Below are 21,433 nucleotides of genomic sequence, written 5' to 3'. Positions count from 1 at the left end.
TGGAAAAAGCAAAAACCCAGCACCTTGTTCCTTATGGCACAACTTCTGCAGCAGATAACCTACATGCTTTAGTTCCTGCTGCCGTCTTTCACTCATTTTTCTCTGAAACTACAGGATAAAACAAGTTAATCTGAAATAAAAACACTAAAACGTGTGCGTACCTTCAGCCCTTTTTAGCTCTGGGTGAAGTTTAAGGTGAGGTTTGATCATTTTGACACTGAAAACATGGAAAAAACATGGAAAAAACATGGAAAACATGGAAAAAGCAAAAACCCAGCACCTTGTTCCTTATGGCACAACTTCTGCAGCAGATAACCTACATGCTTTAGTTCCTGCTGCCGTCTTTCACTCATTTTTCTCTGAAACTACAGGATAAAACAAGTTAATCTGAAATAAAAACACTAAAACATGTGCGTACCTTTAGCCTTTTTTAGCTCTGGGTGAAGTTTAGGGTGAGGTTTGATCATTTTGACACTGAAAACATGGAAAAAAACATGGAAAAAGCAAAAACCCAGCACCTTGTTCCTTATGGCACAACTTCTGCAGCAGATAACCTACATGCTTTAGATCCTGCTGCCGTCTTTCACTCATTTTTCTCTGAAACTACAGGATAAAACAAGTTAATCTGAAATAAAAACACTAAAACGTGCGTACCTTCAGCCTTTTTTAGCTCTGGGTGAAGTTTAAGGTGAGGTTTGATCATTTTGACACTGAAAACATGGAAAATCGTGTAAATAAACTGGTCCTAAGAGGAGAAACGAGTTCCTCTTGTGTCCGACAGAACCTCCACCACCGGGGAATCGTTAACCTGGAGTGCATGTTCGAGACGCCCGAGCAGGTGTTCGTTGTCATGGAGAAGCTTCACGGCGACATGCTGGAGATGATTTTATCCAGTGAGAAGAGCCGACTGCCTGAACGCCTCACAAAGTTCCTGGTCACACAGGTCAGTAGACACCTGCTGCAGATCCCAGCTCATCCGTGAACCCGCCATGTTTGAAATGATGATGTCACGACTTCTTCTTTTCATTTCCTGCCACAGTTAGCTTAAAATTAGTTGTATTTGTGCCTCTGAGCTCCACTGTTCTGCCGATAATCTGACATATTGCTTCCTCCAAGTTACTGGGCTCTAAAGCCAGACCTGGAGAAGCTGCATTCACCCACTATGAACCTCCCAGACCCCTCAGGTCATCTGGATCCGGTTCTTTATCAGTTCCCAGAGTCAGAACCAGACCTGGAGAAGCTGCATTCACCCACTATGAACCTCCCAGACCCCTGAGGTCATCTGGATCCGGTTCTTTATCAGTTCCCAGAGTCAGAACCAGACCTGGAGAAGCTGCATTCAGCTTCTATGCTCCACATGTCTGGAACAAACTCCCAGAAAGCCTCAGATCAGCTGAAACTCTCAGGATTTAAGTCCAGGCTGAAGAAACATCTATTTTCAGCTGCTTTTGAATAAGCTTGAGTTTCAAAACTGAATCATATTTTAACTCCTGATTTTATCTATTGCTCTTATTTCTTTCTTTTGTTTAAATTCTAAATCCTGCTTTTTATTTCTTCTGTTTTAATGTCTCTGTAAAGCACTTAGAATCACCTTATCGTTGAATTGTGCTGTAAAATAAACTCGCCTTGCCTAAAGCAAAATGAGTCTAATCAGGTGACTGATCACATGACCCGTCACAGATCCTGGTGGCCCTCAGACATCTTCACTTTAAGAACATCGTCCACTGTGACCTGAAGCCTGAGAACGTCCTGCTGGCCTCAGCGGAACCCTTTCCTCAGGTCAGAACAAAATCCTTTGCTTTAACAGAACGCCGTGGCTCCACCCGGGTTTAACCACACCTCCTCCTCTGGACCAGGTGAAGCTGTGCGACTTCGGCTTTGCTCGAATCATCGGGGAGAAGTCGTTCCGCCGCTCGGTGGTTGGCACGCCGGCGTATTTGGCACCGGAGGTGCTCCGCAGCAAAGGCTACAACCGATCTCTGGACATGTGGTCAGTCGGCGTCATCATCTACGTCAGCCTGAGCGGGACGTTTCCCTTCAATGAGGATGAGGACATCAACGACCAGATCCAGAACGCCGCCTTCATGTACCCATCCAACCCCTGGAAGGAGATCTCAGAGGAGGGTGAGAGGCTGTTGTGGGATTCAAACCAAGACTAGCTGCTTCCTGGGCTCAGAGATGAGATTTCAGATCAGTACATATACTGAATATAGGTCAAATGTGGGCATTTTAAATGTATTCTAGTTAAAATAACTGTTAATTACAGGTGAAAATAAGGGTACATTTGCATAAACTGGTAAAACTGGCTGTTTTGAATTGAATTATTTCATCAATTGTTCAGCCTAGTAACAGATGTGAAGTTTACTTGTTAAACTAAATTCTAAATACTCTAAAGTAGAATAATTTACTGGCACACTTCATATAAAAGTGTCATAAATCCACAGTGGGAGAGACGTGACGGTTGATGGTAAATGTCAGATTATTTCCAGATATTCTTGTCTGGGTTTGATGTGCTGTGATCGTTGTTTCCGACAGCCAAAGACCTGATCAATAACCTGCTGCAGGTGAAGATGAGGAAGCGCTTCAGTGTGGACAAGTCGCTGAGTCACCCCTGGCTGCAGGTAACCAACCGGGTCAACAGACTCTGAACCGCTGAAACCACAGAAATGTGGATTATCTGTTTATTTTCTGGTACAAAGTTCACAGCTGATCAGATCCAGTGAGCTGATCAACACTGGGTTAAAACACACGCATGAATGGGTTAAATAGCTGCCGCTTCACCTCAATCGATATGTATTCCACTGCTGCCTTGTTGTGTAAAACATTTGCTGGAATGGGGGATATGTGCAGGAGCAGGCCGGCCTGCAGCTTCTTTCACACCGAGGAGCAACTTTTACAGCTTTTTTGATCACACCAACAGCAAAAAGGAGCTAACTTTAGCCTCATGTCTGTCTGCAAAACAACAAACCAGTGGAGCAAAGTGTGTTTACTCCGAGTTCTCCACTAAAACACGGAGGTTCTGACCTGGTGCTACTCCTGAAGTTACAGCTTCAGCCAGGCAGAGTAATGAGGAAATAATAAAAATGGGTCCCGTTATTTTCACTCCTGCATTAAGACGCTGAAATGTACATTATTGCAGTTTTGCGGGTGCATTTTTTTTTTTGTCTAAAGAGCCAACAAGGAAATAAGTAATTAAGCAGATTTACATGACAGTATTATTGAGTTTGTACAATAAAAAAACGACTTTAAACATGTTGGTCTGACCCAAAATGCACCAAAATAAAGCAGCTGGGGATCAAATCGACCTGCAAGTGTACAGCTCAACATGATCCAAACAGCTGCTCCACACACGCTGCATCTTTAATGGACATAAATGCAGCTAAAACACTTCTTCTTCTCTGACCCTGCAGGACTACAACACCTGGCTGGATCTCAGGGAGTTTGAGACGCGGCGAGGCGAGCGCTACATCACCCACGAGAGCGATGATGCCCGCTGGGAAGAATATGCCGATGAGAGAGGCCTGCACTACCCCAAACACTTCATCATGTCGCCCAACCTGGACGACATGGACGAGGACCCCTGAAGGCCCCGGGCCTGGGACACTGTTGCCACGGAGACACTGAGCGGGACGGATGATGCACACGTGGGTCAGCTGTGATAATTCAGGTCCAGAGAATTTACATTTTTTAACACACTTGACTTTAATCCGACTCCAAGCCATAAACCAGCAGAAGCTGTGAGCCGACAGCTGGGTTTTCTTCTCCAGAACATCTTAAAGGAGCGTCTGCACGGCCGGTCGAGCTGTGGAAGGGCTACTCGCAAACCTATGAACCTTTTCTGTGTGTTTTAGATCTTTAAAAGCTGTCCTTTCTGACTCTAACTGGAATACGTTAAGAAAAAAACCCAACAAGCGTGTTTTAAAACAGGTTTTATTCATTACTGGATTGTCTTTGCACTTTGGGATATCTCTCCACGGGAAAGTTCACCCACAATCATTTTTCCTTTGTTCATCTGCAGAAGTAGTTCGTTTTTTTAATTCTTTCTTTGAACACGAACTGAATTAAAGAGCAACGACACACCAGCGCCCCCTTCAGGCTGGGATGTAATTATGAATCAGCAATCGATGTTAAAATGTCCTGATGTTGTTAGAGTTTGATGCAAGTCATCAAATGGCATCAGTTTGCTGAAGTTAAGTTAAATATGAGCTGTTTTTAGTGATAAATAAACCGATAAATTCAGAGAAAAAAAGACTTTAAGACCAATTAAAAAGCTGAAATCCTACAGGAAACATGTTAAAATGCCACACAGCTGTAATAAATAAGGTGAGAAATGATCTAAAAGCTGAAATCCTACAGGAAACCTGTTAAAATGCCACACAGCTGTAATAAATAAGGTGAGAAATGATCTAAAAGCTGAAATCCTACAGGAAACATGTTAAAATGCCACACAGCTGTAATAAATAAGGCAAAAAATGATCTAAAAGCTGAAATCCTACAGGAAACATGTTAAAATGCCACACAGCTGTAATAAATAAGGTGAAAAATTATCTAAAAGCTGAAATCCTAGAGGAAACATGTTAAAATGCCACACAGCTGTAATAAATAAGGTGAGAAATGATCTAAAAGCTGAAATCCTAGAGGAAACATGTTAAAATGCCACACAGCTGTAATAAATAAGGTGAAAAATGATCTAAAAGCTGAAATCCTACAGGAAACATGTTAAAATGCCACACAGCTGTAATAAATAAGGTGAGAAATGATCTAAAAGCTGAAATCCTACAGGAAACATGTTAAAATGCCACACAGCTGTAATAAATAAGGTGAGAAATGATCTAAAAGCTGAAATCCTACAGGAAACATGTTAAAATGCCACACAGCTGTAATAAATAAGGTGAAAAATTATCTAAAAGCTGAAATCCTAGAGGAAACATGTTAAAATGCCACACAGCTGTAATAAATAAGGTGAGAAATGATCTAAAAGCTGAAATCCTACAGGAAACATGTTAAAATGCCACACAGCTGTAATAAATAAGGTGAAAAATGATCTAAAAGCTGAAATCCTACAGGAAACATGTTAAAATGCCACACAGCTGTAATAAATAAGGTGAAAAATGATCTAAAAGCTGAAATCCTACAGGAAACATGTTAAAATGCCACACAGCTGTAATAAATAAGGTGAAAAATGATCTAAAAGCTGAAATCCTACAGGAAACATGTTAAAATGCCACACAGCTGTAATAAATAAGGCGAAAAATTATCTAAAAGCTGAAATCCTACAGGAAACATGTTAAAATGCCACACAGCTGTAATAAATAAGGTGAGAAATGATCTAAAAGCTGAAATCCTACAGGAAACATGTTAAAATGCCACACAGCTGTAATAAATAAGGTGAGAAATGATCTAAAAGCTGAAATCCTACAGGAAACATGTTAAAATGCCACACAGCTGTAATAAATAAGGCAAAAAATGATCTAAAAGCTGAAATCCTACAGGAAACATGTTAAAATGCCACACAGCTGTAATAAATAAGGAGAAAAATGATCTAAAAGCTGAAATCCTACAGGAAACATGTTAAAATGCCACACAGCTGTAATAAATAAGGTGAAACATGATCGAAAAGCTGAAATCCTACAGGAAACATGTTAAAATGCCACACAGCTGTAATAAATAAGGAGAAAAATGATCTAAAAGCTGAAATCCTACAGGAAACATGTTAAAATGCCACACAGCTGTAATAAATAAGGTGAGAAATGGTCTAAAAGCTGAAATCCTACAGGAAACATGTTAAAATGCCACACAGCTGTAATAAATAAGGCGAAAAATGATCTAATCTCGATTCTCAAAGGTCTGACGAGCTCCTGTGGGGGCTTCTCGTGTTTTTAGGTGAATTAAGTTGGTTCCAGTTCTTCAAACCGCGTGAAAAGGCCGAATATGAAGCTGAATTTTCCATCTAATTCCAGAAACTCAGGATTATTTCAAGCTGCACATCCGCTGAGCTTGTTTTAGGGGGAAAAAAAACGCACTTTTGCAGAAGAACAAAGTGAGTTTGTTCAAAGCGATTTTTACTTTTATCTGAGACTGTGGATGAAGACGAGCTGAAATCAAGCTGCTATCGTGTCTGTCTTGTTGAACTCTTTACTGTCGCTGATCCTGGTCTGACTTCAGCCTGAGAATTTATTTCACAAGTTTTATATTTTTGCAAGAAATGTTTTGTCATGTTTGGATGAGTGATGGGGAAAATATTAAAGATTAATGGCAAACTCTGGGAAGCTCATCTTCCTTTGTGATTATTCAGCCGTTTCCACGGCAGCAATCCAAGCTAAAGATGTGACTGACGTCACGTTAAAATCCAGGGAGGAGATCAAACATCTACTGCAAGCTGCTTCTGTTCCACTGCTCCAGCTCTTCTGGTGTCGGGCCGTTTGGGTCAGCAGTTCTGGATAAACGGTGGATTTGTTGACATAAAGGATGCGGATGGTGGCAGTCCAAGCATCATCCGACCGTAACAAACACTTTAAAACGTAGAACGCTGGTAAATGGCTCCATTGTTGGTGAAAGGTCCCGGTCCAGGGCCCGTTTTATCCTGGACGGCAGTTTAGTCAAGATACGATTTCAAACTCAACCCGGAGGGATTGAGCTGCACTGCAGGATTGATTGGACCACCAACTGGATTCTGCAAACAGCTTCCTCTTAACTGAGGTCGGGTCACAGAGCCAGCAGGTCCAGTAGGGAAGCCCAGACATCCCTCTCCCCAGAGACACTCTCCAGCTCCTCCTGGAGGATCCCGAGGTGTTCCCGGGCCAGATGGGACAGATAATCCTCCCAGTTGTACGTGCTTGAAAAAAACCTCCAAAAGGAGGCGGTCAGGAGGCATCCTAACCAGATGAACCACCTGGAGGAGCAGCAGCTCTACTCCGAGCCCCTCCCTCTGGATGATGGAGCTCCTCCCTCCAGATGGCGAAACTCTTCCCTCCGGATGATGGAGCTCCTCCCCCTAAATGGTGGAGCTCCTCCCTCCGGATGGCGAAACTCTTCCCTCCGGATGGTGAAGCTCCTCCCTCCGGATGGTGAAGCTCCTCCCTCCGGATGGTGAAGCTCCTCCCTCCGGAAGGCGGAGCTCCTCCCTCTGGATGATGGAGCTCCTCCCTCCATATGATGGAGCCCCTCCCCCCATATGATGGAGCTCCTCCCCCTAAATGGTGGAGCTCCTCCCCCCAGATGGCAGAGCTCCTCCCCCCGGATGGCAGAGCTCCTCCCTCCATATGATGGAGCTCCTCCCCCTATCTCTCAGGCTGAGCCCCGCCCCCCTCTGAAGGAAACTCATTTCAGCCGCTGGTATCCACGACCTCATTCTTTGGGTCAGAACCCAGATCTGTGAGCACAGGTGAGGGTTGGAACAAAGATGGAGCAGGAACCTAAAAGCTTCTCCTTCCGGCTCAGCTCCTTCTTCACCAAACGGACCGGACCCTCATTACTGCTGACGAAGCCCCGATCCGTCTGAATTGTTGCTCCAACTTTCCATCGCTGAGAACAAGGTCTGAGATCCCCGACCCCGAGGGAGCGCTCCACCTTTTTCCGGTTAAGAACCACGGCCTCTGATTTGGAAGAGCTGCCTTTCATCCCGGCTGTGAACCGCCCCAGAGCAGCTGAAGCAGGCAACAGAACCACATCATCTGCAAATAGTTCCCAAACCAGACCTCTTTAGGCTGAAGATCAATGAGCTTCAGGCAGGGTGCTGCACCCATAACCAGAGCGGCCACACGAGCACTCTGACTGCAGGACTTATGGATTTTAGGGATGTAAACACAGAAGATGGAGACAATCAAGAGGGTTTTGAGTTCTGTGGCGTTTTAGATGCCGTTTAGGACCCATAAATCAAAGGAGGTGGATGTAGGCTCACACTTACCATCACTTATCGGTCACTTCCATGGAGAATCTTCCACCTTTATGAGAACAAGTAGAACAGACACTCGAGATCCGCGATAATACACATAATTACAACCAAGTGTATTCCCAGCCTCATAAAATACTCTGCTACGCCTGAACGGGCTTCAGTTCTCCGCCCATTCATGAGTTAAATACGCTGTATCTGATCTGGAAGGTGGAGTAAACCCACCTGAACTGTCTCTACCTCTTAGTTTAGCCACAAAATGCTAAAAGAAATCAAACTCTTATCATGAAGTGCGACCATTTGTGAAATTAACAACAGATTCTCCTTAAAAATGAAAAGATATGAGAGATAAATGAGCTGCTACTGGTTTCACTATAAGAAAGAAAGATCACCTCTAATTTAAAATGAAGAGTCCAACCTTCAGATCGAGACGTTTAATAGAAACATAATTTCTTCCAAATGTAAATTCAGCCTCATCAGGGAGACAAAAACCAGCCCCAACCCCTGAATAAGAGGAAGAGTCGATAGCGATCTGTGGCAGGATGTTTGGAAACGATCATTTAATTACCAATCCTGAACATGATCGCTGCGCTCCGCTGCTCCTCCGGGGAGCGGCTGCTTGTTCTGGCAGCGGTGACCTCTCCTCAAACATGGACACGTGTAACCGAACCTCTTAATTGCTACCAGAGAAGCAGCGGCGGCTGCTGAACAACTCGGCTAACTGCTTCAAGATGTGCACGAGGGAGGTTGGCTGAGGTGCTCCTTCCACTGCGAGGAGACCTCTGAGCTTCAGTGATGTCACAGTTTACTCCAGTTATCGGGGCCGGGAGGCTCCGAATGGTTAAATAAACACCAGAACTTAACCGAAAGTCCAGAAACAAAACAATTAACTCTGAAATAATACTTTCAGCTCGCATAACGGATACACGAGCAGCGAGGAAGCGCCAAACCTGCCCTGCTGGTAACAGTCTGGGGAGATTCAAAGTGGTCAGGAGAAGCTGAGCTCGCTGAAGCCAGCCACGGGCAGCGGGGCCGGGCTCCTCTTCTTCTCCAGCGTCAGCCCCTCTTGTTTCTTGGGTCTGGCGAGGCGGCTGGGATGCAACAGGCTGAAGAAGTGGAAGCGGTCGCCCATCTTGGCCGGGTTGGTCAGCATGTCGTAGCTGCTGATGAGCTGCGTCCTGGTGGCCGGGTCGCTGCAGTTCCTCAGAAGAACCTGCAGAGTTAAAACAACAGCGTTTAAAGCTCTGGAGGAAGTCTTTTTCCACAGGTCAGCTCTGGCCTCCAAAAAAACAAGATCAGAAACATTTAAATCTCCTGGAAACAACAAACTAATCAGCTGCAACAATAAATAACTCTGGACCCTGGCCTTCGTGTTGCTTTCACACAGCCTCTTAAACCACAGTTTCAGAGCAAATTCACATGAAGTGTTGCTTCTGCTGAGAGCAACAACTGAGGAGAGTTTTACACCATATTTCTGTCTGTTCATTAAGTTTAATGAACACTTCCCATCAACCTTATCCTCCTAACTATCAGAAAACACGCTGCTATGCTAGCTCTAAACTTCAGTCAGAGGCTTCTGAATGAAGAACGTGGGATATTTAGCAGTGTTACCACCCAATGTTTCAGTTCTTAGACGCTCATTTTAGAAGGTTTGGGTGTATTAAGAGAAACTGCACAGTCCTGCAATATTAAGAACTTAGAACAGCAGTTTAATGGCCAAATATTGTAAATCTGAGCCAAAGGAAAGCGATTAAGGACAAACAACTATTGACTGACCTTCTTTCCTTGAAGGCATCCTACTTTCAGCTACAAAACGAGGAACTGGGGATACCCTGAAACGAGCTAAAACCTAATGTTTGAGTTCTCCTCATGAAATATTTATTTCCCATTGCATCACCTTTAGCCAAAGTATCCACGTCCTCGAGAATGGAAACATAGAGCTCCAACACCCTCGATTCCTTTGATAAATGCGTGTTAAAGTTTGCAAAAAGACTACAACTGAATAAGATCCCGAATCAAGATCATGTGCCCCGTAAATCAGTGTTTAAAGACAGTTTCTTCTATGGTGGAAACTCCTGCAGCTCCCTTTTTTACATGAATGCAGTCTCTACACAGCGTGAAGTTTCACTCCAACCCTGGAAATGCATGAAGATGCGTTGGCACGTCTCCTCAAATGACCTCTACGCAACTCCCGTCATTCCCTTTGTAGAGTGGGAGGTGGAGAGGGCGGTTCGGGTTACATTAATCCAGCCGATCACAGATCCTGCATCCCGCCCATCCACAGCTGGCCGGGAGGACGTCATCCCCCGTTTAAGGGACCATCGGCCCCTGCTATACTTTCTCTAATGAATCAGTTAACCAGTGAGTAAACTGGAAAGTACTGACCTGAGGTCGAGTTAAAGTTGAGTCGGAGTGAAACTCAACTCGTACTTTTCAAGCTTTGTTTGAGTTAAATTAGTTAAATGCTTTAACTTTTGCCAGTTTGTTTGGTTCTGAATGATCACAGAAGCCCGTTGTCCCTCTTCATCCTCACACAGACTTGATTACCCAGTGAATGTGTCCCTACTTTAGTATCCAGAGCCCCACAACCCCCGCGATCTTTGGACCACTGGCTGGAAACTCTGAACTACAAAGAAAAGTTCTCAGTCGAGTCAAACTTTACGTCTGTTTGAGTTATATCGACATAAATGTCATCAGCAGCCACTGAATCAGGAATAAAAGTCTAAATCTGAAGGTGACAGCGTGCAGATGGAGGTTTTCATTGCATTTGGACCGCGAGTTAAAGCTTTTAGGTGTTTTATCCTCAGCTGCCCCCTTTAAGCTCCTTTTTAGCTCCTTTAAAACAGCCCAGGTGCGGTTGATGGAAATGGACCTGAAGACGTTTGAAGGTCCTTAAGAAACGGTTTATCTCCTACAAAGAGAGCGACTGGATGTCCTGAAGCTAAGTTACATTTTTTAACAAATAAATCAGATCATCAACAGTATTTAGATGATGAATGATGTCATTGTTCACACCTAAATGGCTCTGTGGACAAGCAGATAACTAATAATGACTTGCCACCGTGTTTCCAGCTGTAAGACTCACCTGCATCCGAGTGTCGATGCCCATGTTCTTCAGAAACGTCCTCTGGGTGACGGGTCCCAGACAGGCCACACCTTCTCCAGCCATCCTCCGCAGGAAGCTGAAATCCACGTCAGCGGTGAGGTCGGCCGTGCCCGGAGCAGACAAGACGTCGTGGAGCTGATGACCTTTGAACCCCTGAACAAGAAAAAGACAAATGTGTGTTTTTATGGCCGTGTGATTCATAAAGCTCCGTGTTCGTATGGTTGTCCGGCAGCGGCAGCGGCAGCAGCAGCAGATGCGGCAGCGGCAGCCATCCATCATACACCAACAATTTAGAGACTCTCAGACAGAATCTGGACCCAAAACAGCTCGGACGCTGTGCAAATTGTTAATGAAACAGAACTAAATGATCTGCAAAACTCATACACGTAATTCCAATTTATATAATCACGTTATGACATGTTTCCCACTGTGTAGCGTCCCCTCTTCCTTTCACAGCATCTGGAACATCTGGAACTGAGGAGAGCAGCCGCTGGACCTCTGGGGGAGGAATGTCGTCCCGTTCCTGTCTGATAGAGGGTTCCTGGGTCTTCTTTGTTGTGTTTTGAAATGTTTTCAGGTCTGGACTGCAGGCAGGTCGGTCCAGCTCTTCAGGTTCTGATCCATCTGACCACAGTTTCAGTCCACCTTAAATGAGCTTCAGTCCGGAGGAGACTTCGGTGTTTCTGGATCACGCTCACATGTGGCTTCTTCTCTGCCTGATGGAGCTTTAACCTGAATCTGTGGATGTTACGGTGACTTTTTCTTTAAAATATCCACTGTGTAGAATGTACAAACATATTTTTATATTTAAACCTTAAAAACCTGGAGTCAAAAGACTCTGAAAGTAGCATAAATCAAATCCTGGCTGTCTTGGAGAAGAAAAAAAGAGGTGAGGAAGAGGAGCAACGAGTGGGCCGGTCACCCCCTGGTTTCCTGCTTCCTGCATCTGTTTCCTTTATTCAGAAGAGAAGAGAGGACTGAACAAAGTGTCCAAATCTCAAACTGGTCCTCACAAAGACGAGAGCACAACAGCTGCAGGAAAAGCAGCTAAAACAGCTAAAAACAGACACTTAAAGAGTCCCGGACAGTCGTTCTCTGCTTCGTTCTGCATCTAAATGAGTGATGAGCAAAATAAGAAGGAACACGTTTCAGTTCAGCCTTTTCTTTTCTTCTCTTTTAGTTTTAACAGCTAAAACGTTGTCAATCAAAAGCGCTGATTTAGGTTAAATATCTTTATTTAGCAGCATCAACATTTAGATCCAGGAGAGTGCGCCTGATTTCATTAAAGTTCAGGCACGCACATGGACAGCTGCAGGCACCAAGCTCCCAGAGACCCTCTGATGATGACATTCAGTGATACAGAATCAAGATGTAACACCCCTGCAACAAAAGAAACACTAACATGGTTAACTTTAGTTCTGTTTGCTTTATTTCTTTTCTATGTGTTACAAAATCTTTATTCTGAGTATGAACACGACCAGATGACTGAAAGAATATCTATAATCCCCAAAAAAGATCATGGAAATCACACTTAAAGCAAGAATGGATGGATATCCCACTTCAAACTCTGCTGTGAAAGGAACTTAAACACTTAAATGTGCATAATGTAGAATATTAAAGGTTAGTTTTTATAAGAGCAGCTTTTCAAACTTGAGTAATGCTGCATTCAAGGTACCTCAGAGGTCGGGTGTAGGATTCAAAATCATGCTGATCCTCAGATCAGGATAACAGAAAAACCCTCTCAGCTGTTTCTGGGGAAACTTCAGGGCTGTTTTCTACCTTTTCTGGGGACTTTTTTCCAACTCTGTGATGATACGATGCGTTGGCTGAAGGTTATCTCAGAAGGGCCGACAACAAAAAGGACGAATCACCGAAAAGCAAAGAAACACGTGGAAAACACAGCAGAACAACAACGGTGCCGGCACAACCAAGAGCAGGCCACAGCTCAGAAACCTCCCCCAGGTGGCAGCATCTGGTGAAGCATCATCTTTGTTCTGAGCTGTGAGTTCTGGGGAATACTGAACAGAACGATGCAGCCTCTGTCAGTTTAAGGAAATCTCCTGCAGCTGTTCATCCAAACCTCTGCAGATGGTCCAGAACGCGGCGGTGCGTCTGGTCTTGGATCAGCCTAAAAGAACACGCCCCCCCTCTGTTCATTGAGCTCCTCTGGCTGCCCTTAGCATCAGATCCAAGTCCCTGATGTTAGCTACAAAGAGCTTAATGGAACGGCTCCATCTACTTGAATGCTCCTGCAAAGGCTTCTGTCCCAACTGGGTCCCTCCGTTGGTCCCAGGATTGTCGTCTAGCAGCTCCTACACCACGCCTAAGACAATCCAAACTCTGTTCATGTGTCGTCCCACGATGGTGGAATGAGCTACCGAGCGCTACCAGAACAGGGGCGTCCCTGTCTATCTTCAAGAAGCTCCTGAAAACCCAGCTCTTAGAGAGCATCTCCTATCCCAGCACTTACCTTGTACTTCCCTCCCCCCTCTATCTCTGCACTTTATCTTTCTGCACTTCCTTCTATGCCTGCACCCTATCTCTACTCTGTCCCCTCTGACAGAGTCGGACTCCTGGGTTCCTTCTATGTAGCTTATTGTTAGCTTTTTATATAGCTTTGTTATATCTTAATTTGTAAGTCGCTTTGGATAAAAGCTTCTGATAAATACAGAAACATTCGGTCATTTTCATTCGTCTGGTTTTGAAGCAGAATGAAAGTTTTTCCATACCCTGAAGGTGTCCGACTTGGTTCCGTTGTGGCCGTAGTCGGCGATCAGAGCCGCACCGCCGTCCTCCACGATCCGTCGGGCCAGCTGCTGCACGATGACTCCGCCCTCCGCACACACCTCCACGTGATGCCGCCTTTCATCTGCCTGACAAACGCACGTAATCAATAAATCCTTCTGTTAGCTCATAGATCTGAGCAGGAAGCAGCCGCCACGCTCTGACTCAACGCTAAATCAGTTTTACTTTATTGTTGGTTACTTCTTCTTTGTTCTTAATTATTTCTCAAAGCTTTTCCAGCTTCTCTCAGATTAAAGGATCAGTGGTTGAATTCTCAGTCTTTGCCGCTGACGTTTCAGGTATTTTTAGATCAAATGTGGCTTTAACAGCTGCGAGGAAGCCATGTTAATTAGAAAATGATTAATTTCTGCTGTGTTCATTCCCTGATTGATTAGTTGACCTGGTAATTTCTTCATCCTATTCCCAGACATGCCTGTAAAATGTGACTGTGTGCATTTTAATAATCAATATTAGACATTTCTGTTTGGAGGTTCTTATTTCGAGCATTTGTTCCATCTTGTTAACACTCCTGACAGACATCCCTGCAGGCAGGACTTAAAAAAACTGGATATTCTTCCACTTTAAAAAAGTGATTAACTTGATTTTAAACACAGTGGAAATGAATGCCTAAAACAGAGTCTGTCAAGGTTGTTTAATAGCCTCCATCTGGATTTTATTGCCCACATTTCCACCACCTACACATTCACCGCCTGTTTGATTTGGCCTCTGAGACACTCCGACTGAATTAAAACACTTTGAACATCATGATTAGGGCCTGAGGCCAGACATAATCTTCATTATCATCAGCAGCAGCAGCCTGTTTGGATGAGGACCCTGCTCTTTAATCTAGGTGAAGGCTTAGAGTTCAATTTCTGTAACACGTAACCAGACACAAACAGTGGAACTGCAGGGAGCAGCTCTGAAGCAGAAGAAGACGCTTTTCTGCCTGCGGCCAGCTGTACGATGAGAAATTTCTTACAGTGAGTCGTGTTATTATGTAAAAATGAGCTGTTTGTGATGCTGTTTGTTCCGCTTCGTGTTTATTTAGAAGCTTTAAAAGGTGTTTTAAAGGCAGAACAAATCATCTGATAGACTTGCAAGAAATTACTTTCTTCTAAATAATGAAAAATAAATTAAAAAACACTCGTTAAGATAGTTTAAATCTTAACGAGTTCTTCTGGAACTACGGAAATCAATTTAAAATCAAGTGAAAACGTGTTTGTGTGAGCCTCAGGCAGCCTGGTGAAGCATCTCAGACAGATTCAGCCCACTCAGTCCAGCAGGAGAAGCCCTTTAGATCAGGTACTGACCTGCACCAGGGAGGCTGAGGCCAGAGTTGCAGCCGGAACCACGACAAACCTCAGCTTGGTCGGCTGGTCGGGGACAACGTCCACCATCACTTCCCTCCAGCCTTTCTCTGTCCTCTGCACGAAACAAACAGAAGCGTTCAGAGCAGCAGCTGAAGGTTAAACAGGTGGGTTTAAAACCAAAATAAACCGTATAAATCGCCTTTTCACATCGAAAGAATAGTGACTGTTCACTTTGTTTAAACTGTTGCCATGGAAATTTGGACCTGATTCAAATTAAACGGGGTAAGATAAGCTCTCTTATGAACTCAAAGTTTAGAAATGCAGAGTGAAACTAAAAGTACATCAAACTTATGTGCCATTTATTTCACTTTGGCGCCATCTGGTGGTGGTATAAGTGATTTAAGAGGTTGAGCGTGTCACAAGCTCAATGTGTTGCTACCAAATTAGTCCTATTTAATAAAGGACTAATAAGAATTAAAATAAATAACCTCATCTTTTATATACAGCTCACAGCATTTACCTCGATTATGTGTAAAAGTGTGTATTCAAACTCTACAAAATAGAAATTCAAAGAGTGGAATAGAGTTGGTGATAGGTGTGGAAAATTACAGCCATTTACAATCATAAAATGAAACACTTTAAATCAAATTCCTTTTGCTTTTTTAGTAATCCAGTAAAAAAATGTGTTGTTGATTAAGAGTTGATCTGAATCTGCTTCTGGTTTGTGGTTAAACATTTAACAGATAAACTAAGACGTGGGAAATGCTGATTTAACTCCAGCATTGTTTCTGTTCTGAGAATTATGTTCTTTAAGGTGTTTGAGTCTTTCTGAGATTGCTTTCTGCTGAGTAGATTTCAGCAAGCCACTGTCAGAGAATGGTGCAAAATCCCACAAATTAAGAATTATTCCTGCACAATACTATCTTAGGAAGCTCTGTCTCACCATATTTCCAATATAACCTTAATAGGCAGTTGTTTTGTGGTGGTAATCACAATCAATGAGCATTAAACTGTGTCTCACCTGGAATTTGTGGATCGGCAGAGCATCAAAGAACTCATGAGCAACAAAGATGCTGAATTCTGGGAAAAGAGAAACAACGATGAAGAACGTTTAAAGAGAGAATAACAGCCACGACCTAAAGTCTGGGAATCCTGTACGTTTCATTCATCATCAATAATCCAAAGAGAAGACTAAAGCCAGCAGGCGTAACATGCTAACCGAAGCCTGCTACACTTCACTGATCTGTGCTCCAGCAGAGCTCCATGTGTAGAGTCAGAAACCTTTCAGAAACATGCCGATAATGTAGCGTTAGCACACCGAGAGCGGTACACGGCGTTCAGTGTAGCAGCGAGAGTGAGGAGAGGACCGGTGTTGTGTTGGAAACACACCTTAAACACAGCTGCAGGTTGTCTGAGTTACAGAACCGAACCGTTCAGCTAGAAAGCTGCTGCTAACAAAGTAATGTGGGAACAATAATGTTCATCTTTCAGAAAGGAACAGCAGTAACTCCTTAGAAGTTGGTGTACGTCATCTTCATTAGCTAATCTGTTAGCGTTAGCTTCAGCTAACAAAGTAATGTGGGAACAATAATGTTCATCTTTCAGAAAGGAACAGCAATAACTCCTGAGAAGTTGGTGTACGTCATCTTCATTAGCTAAGCTGTTAGCGTTAGCTTCAGCTAACAAAGTAATGTGGGAACAATAATGTTCATCTTTCAGAAAGGAACTCCTTAGAAGCTGGTGTACGTCATCTCCATTAGCTAAGCTGTTAGCGTTAGCTTCAGCTAACAAAGTAATGTGGGAACAATAATGTTCATCTTTCAGAAAGGAACAGCAGTAACTCCTTAGAAGTTGGTGTACGTCATCTTCATTAGCTAAGCTGTTAGCGTTAGCTGCTGCTAACAAAGTAATGTGGGAACAATAATGTTCATCTTTCAGAAAGGAACCCTAAAGTTTCCTGTGCAAAACCAAAGCCTCATCTTCACTCTGTCCAGAGGCAGAGTCCGCTTCTCTACGCCTGCTGCTGCTTACCGGCTGGAACGTCTTCGAGGCGCCGATACCAGGACACCGGCAGCCCGGACGGCGTTTCACCACGCCGGTAAACCCTGTCGTCCTCGCTGTCCACCTCCTGGCAGCTGTTTCCCGTCAGATTCTGGGCCTGAACCAGGCTGAGAGCTGCACTCACCTCCACCAGGTGGAGCGACACCGAGGTCTCACTCAGAACCGACCGCAGCTGACCGAACACCTGGACAGAGGGAGAGAAAAATGAATAACTCACCGAGGCAGGGTTCAGGGAATACGTCCGACTGCACAAACGTTCAGCTGAAACGTGGTTAAAATACAACAAAATCTACGTTAGATACCTCAAGCCATGATGTTTCTGGTAGTTTGTATAAATGTTGACAACCCTGTGAAACTATTGCTTTATTTAAAGGATTCTAAACGGACTCTCATGGATATTCCTGTCAGTGAAAACAGCTGAGCGTGAGAGTCCAAGTTAAAAGTTCAGTGTCACCGACACAGAACAATGAAGGAAACACGGCTTACTTAACAGCTCTCCTCATTACCACCACTTAAAGGGGAACTCCGGTGTTTTTAAACCTTATTTCTGGCATGAAATACGTTCATCTGCTCACTGAGAACAGTTTGGTGAAAGTCGGCGTCCTTCGGAAGATATTTAGATAACTGGAGATCCATATAACGGAGTGAACGGGGCTTAGAGGATGCAGCCTCTAAATAAGGCATTATCTGTCTTTATTTCACCAATACTTTAAGAAGAATGAATGAATGAACGTGTGCTATAGCTCTGTTAGCTCATAGCTGCTGTGTTGTTGTTATTGGCGGATATCGGGGGGCTTATAGAGGGCTTTCTACACACTCATCTACTGGGATGATGTCATCAACGCCCCCCTGCAGCACAGCTCATTCACTCCGGTAAGAACGTCCATCTTACTCAAAGTCGTCGTTCACATCGTCAAAATCTGATAAATATCCTGCCATGTTGCACAAAACTATCAGCAGCAAACTCTGTGTGAAGTTAGCCGACTGCCACAGAGCACGGAGTGAATAAACTGTGCTGCAGGGGGGCGTGTGGATGAAGTGGTCCCAGTAGAGTGCCTGTGTAGAAATCCCTCCGTTAGCTCTCCTATAGCTGCTAGTAGCCACATAACAGCAGCTATGAGCTAACAGAGCTATAGCACACGTTCATTCATTCATTCTTCTTAAAGTATTGGTGAAATAAGGTTTAAAAACACCGGAGTTCCCCTTTAAATTCTTCAACATTTCACACAATTAAGCATCTTCCAAAGCAAATAAACTTCCATTATTCTTATCATTTGTGTGACACAATAACAGTAAAAACCATGTTAAAAAACACCTGATTTTTCAGTTTAAGGGGAAAAAGAACACATTTCTTACTCTGAGGATGTCACCGGCCAGCGACCCTTTCCCCGGTCCGAGCTCCACCAGCTGCAGCCGTTTGGGCCGACCTGCTCCCATCCATTCGCTAACGATCCACACACCGAGCAGCTGGACACAGCAAAGCAGGTCCGAAGCCATCAGCAAACAGTTTGTTAGCTTCTTTACACCTCTGATATCCACCTGAGGGATATTTGGATGAGGTTCGTGTCCTATAGCAAATACAGCGTTTACATTTTATAGAGTCAAAAAAGGACTCCTCTGTTTACAGCTGTCGCTGCCTCGTTCTTCTCTGGTTTGGCTGAAAACCGACAAATCTTGGGGACAATGGAGGAATTAATAAGGTGGCATTGTGCCGAAATACGACGCCCGTAAAAATCCAAACCTCCGCATTTGGTGAATATATTAAAGTAAAAGAATGATAACACTGCCTGCTACATTCAACCGTTTATTTTCAGGAGTCCTATGTCGTGGATTTTGTTCATTTGCGGATAATAACAATGTTTTTGAACCCTTGAAACTAATCAAAATGTGAATATTTTAGCATGAAGTTGACTCTGATTCGTGAGTAAATGAGTGACATCATGAGAAGGAACTTTCTGGCAGCATTTCTGGGTGAAAGCGGCTTAAAAGGTGCAATTTTAGAGCCTCACCTCTCCAAAAATCTGGCTGATTTCTGGCGATGTGATGAAATCTCCATCAGGTCCCAGCATGTTGTTCCTCACATAATAACCCTGAAGGACAACACAAGTAAATCTGAGGGGAAGCTTGTGAGAAACAAGTCAAAAGAAATGGAAATACAAATAAAAGATTGAGAGAAAGATGGAAAAACAGAGTTAGTCAATGACCAGTAAAGACTGATGGGTTCTGGCTCCTTAAATGTCACCACCTGTTAGTTTCACTGACTCATTCTTGTCGTACTTTGCTCGCCAAGATTTCACAAAAACATCCAGGCTGGGTGCTGAGGTGGAACAATAAAACCAATAATCAGTATAATAAAGAAAATGTATCATCACATGGAGCCAACCCTTTGTTTCTGATGCTGCAATGCGACTTTTCTGGCTGCTCAGCCAGGTGAGGACAGCTGTTGCTATGGTGATATGATCAAAGAATAGTTGGTTTTTATATATATTCCACTGATTTTACATTTATTTCAGAACAACTTGGAGATTTTTCTTCAAAATGAATGAATGAAAATAAAAGTTTAACTGATGAGGCACACATTTGTGTCGGTTTACGCACATAGAATACTTTTAAGATGTCACAACAGGCCAAAAAAATCTTTATTTCCTAGTATTTCCAGCTAATCATCTGAAGAATTTAGACTAAAACTAGTTGTTAAGATGCTGTGAATTACAGGTTATTTCCAAGACATTCTGTGGAGAAAACATTTACACTGCTGCCTTTTAAATTAAAGATTTTAAAATAACGCTAAAAATGATAAGCAAGTGAGAAATAGTTCATAAAGATCCATCAGAGTTTATCAAAGGGGTGAGTCCTCGAAATTCAGAGCTCTTAATGGTCTTTAAATACACATTTAACCTTTGATCAGATGATCAATAATGTCCTTTATAGCAGATATCATATTTACAGCTCATTTTAAAGGAGTTGCTGAGGAAAGTTTGCATTAAAATGCAAGATCTGTTAAGAGGTTGGAGAAGATATTCGATAGGTTTTTGTTTAGGATGACAGGTGCAGGAGCTCAGCCGGTCTTTCAGACTGATCCAGGACCAGCAGGGATGGATATCAGGTGGAGGCATCCTCACATACCGTCACAGGGTTGGTGAGGACCTCCCTCATGTACTCGGCCACAGAAATTGGACCCGTTGCGATGATTTTGGAGGTCAGGTGTTTGAGCATGGAGTGTCGAGGCCTTTCATTTTCTGACGAGTTGTGGACAAATCTGGACGGAGGCGCTTTCCATCGTGCTGTCAAACACAGAAGTTAAATGTAAAAAAACAACTACCAACTACTATAAAAACACAACAGATCAAATATACATTCATCTTATCGACATTTCCTGAATTTTACACGTTTTCTGAATGAAATACTTTGCTTTAAACTGCAGACTTCTCGTTTTTAAGTTGTGAATGAATGATTGAAAAATAACTTAAAAGGCGTCAAATGCTAAAAACTAAGAGATCCACAAAAGAATGTCAGATAAAGGGACGTAAATCATCATAATGTGTGAAAATCAAGATATTGAGATGACATATATATTTCAGTGTCACAGCATGAGGAAGTGAATCATCCAGTCTGTACTGGGAGTTTAGTGTAATTTACCCACTAATCTAAACTTTTACCTGCTGCAGGTGCACAGACAGGATGAACAAAGACTCTGTTCAGCAACTGGTGACTTTTAACACCAAGACAGCCCCTCATTTTTCCTTCAGAAGAAGTGAAGTTAGCCTTTATTCAAACTGTCAACGTCTCATCTTCTGATTCAAGCAGCTGGCTCACTAATAGGGCTACAGCTGGCCGGTTAGCATTAGCTTACAGCTAGCTAGTTAGCATTAGCTACTTTGGTTTCAAGGCCGTTATGAAAAAAAGGAAAACCAAACAGCTTCCAGAGATGGAGTCTTAGTTCCGGGTGTGAAAGATAAACATGCAAATGTGTTCATTAGCGTCTGTCTGTCCTTTCAAGTCGTAAACAACAACGTCCACGTGCAGCAACGAAGCGTTTAAGCTAATAGAACAACGAAGGTTAAGTTGTGACATAACTTCCGATTCCGGTTAACCTTTCACAATAAAAGTGTTGGTGTGAAAGCGAACACAATCTTTTCCGTACTCACTATAATATGTACAGTCTTCAAAATATCCACTTTTTTTAAAATATTACGTGGGGTTGGGGTGGGTCGGACAGGGGTTGAGTATTTTTACAGTTTTAGTTTATTAAGTATGAAATAGCAACAGGTTCATGCACTT

The 21,433-nt window shown here is 43.3% G+C and overlaps 2 protein-coding genes across 3 annotated transcripts in view; one reads left to right on the top strand and one right to left on the bottom strand.

Annotated features, from left to right (window-relative positions):
- LOC140266632 (serine/threonine-protein kinase D3-like) overlaps positions 1–6,274 on the top strand; it is a 45,823-nt gene extending 39,549 nt beyond the window's left edge. The window contains exons 15-19 of the mRNA XM_072361664.1: positions 782–943; positions 1,681–1,779; positions 1,857–2,124; positions 2,536–2,621; positions 3,411–6,274. Of these exons, the coding sequence (XP_072217765.1) occupies positions 782–943; positions 1,681–1,779; positions 1,857–2,124; positions 2,536–2,621; positions 3,411–3,584 (789 nt within the window). The 3' untranslated portion in view covers positions 3,585–6,274. The remainder of the gene's footprint in view (positions 1–781; positions 944–1,680; positions 1,780–1,856; positions 2,125–2,535; positions 2,622–3,410) is intronic.
- A 2,160-nt stretch (positions 6,275–8,434) lies between these two features.
- Positions 8,435–21,211, bottom strand: ndufaf7 (NADH:ubiquinone oxidoreductase complex assembly factor 7). Of its 2 annotated transcripts, none has more exons than XM_072361665.1 (10): positions 20,812–21,211; positions 20,279–20,436; positions 19,162–19,242; positions 18,509–18,691; positions 17,123–17,336; positions 16,113–16,171; positions 15,092–15,205; positions 13,727–13,870; positions 10,977–11,150; positions 8,435–9,104 (listed from the first exon to the last, which is right to left on the bottom strand). In XM_072361665.1, the coding sequence occupies exons 1-10, from the start codon at positions 20,888–20,890 to the stop codon at positions 8,880–8,882; spliced, it is 1,431 nt and encodes a 476-aa protein (XP_072217766.1). In that variant the 5' UTR covers positions 20,891–21,211; the 3' UTR covers positions 8,435–8,879. The 2 variants fall into 2 exon arrangements, with proteins under 2 accessions (XP_072217766.1, XP_072217767.1); XM_072361666.1 differs by having other exon boundaries at positions 18,509–18,619.
- Between the last annotated feature and the right edge of the window lie 222 nt (positions 21,212–21,433).

The sequence above is a fragment of the Leuresthes tenuis genome, unplaced genomic scaffold, assembly GCF_036924035.1.
Source record: "Leuresthes tenuis unplaced genomic scaffold, fLeuTen1.0.hap1 SCAF_13, whole genome shotgun sequence".
Classification (NCBI taxonomy): domain Eukaryota; kingdom Metazoa; phylum Chordata; class Actinopteri; order Atheriniformes; family Atherinopsidae; genus Leuresthes; species Leuresthes tenuis.
The sequence above is the reverse complement of the archived record's forward strand: the minus strand, read 5'-3'. Positions and strand labels throughout refer to the sequence as shown.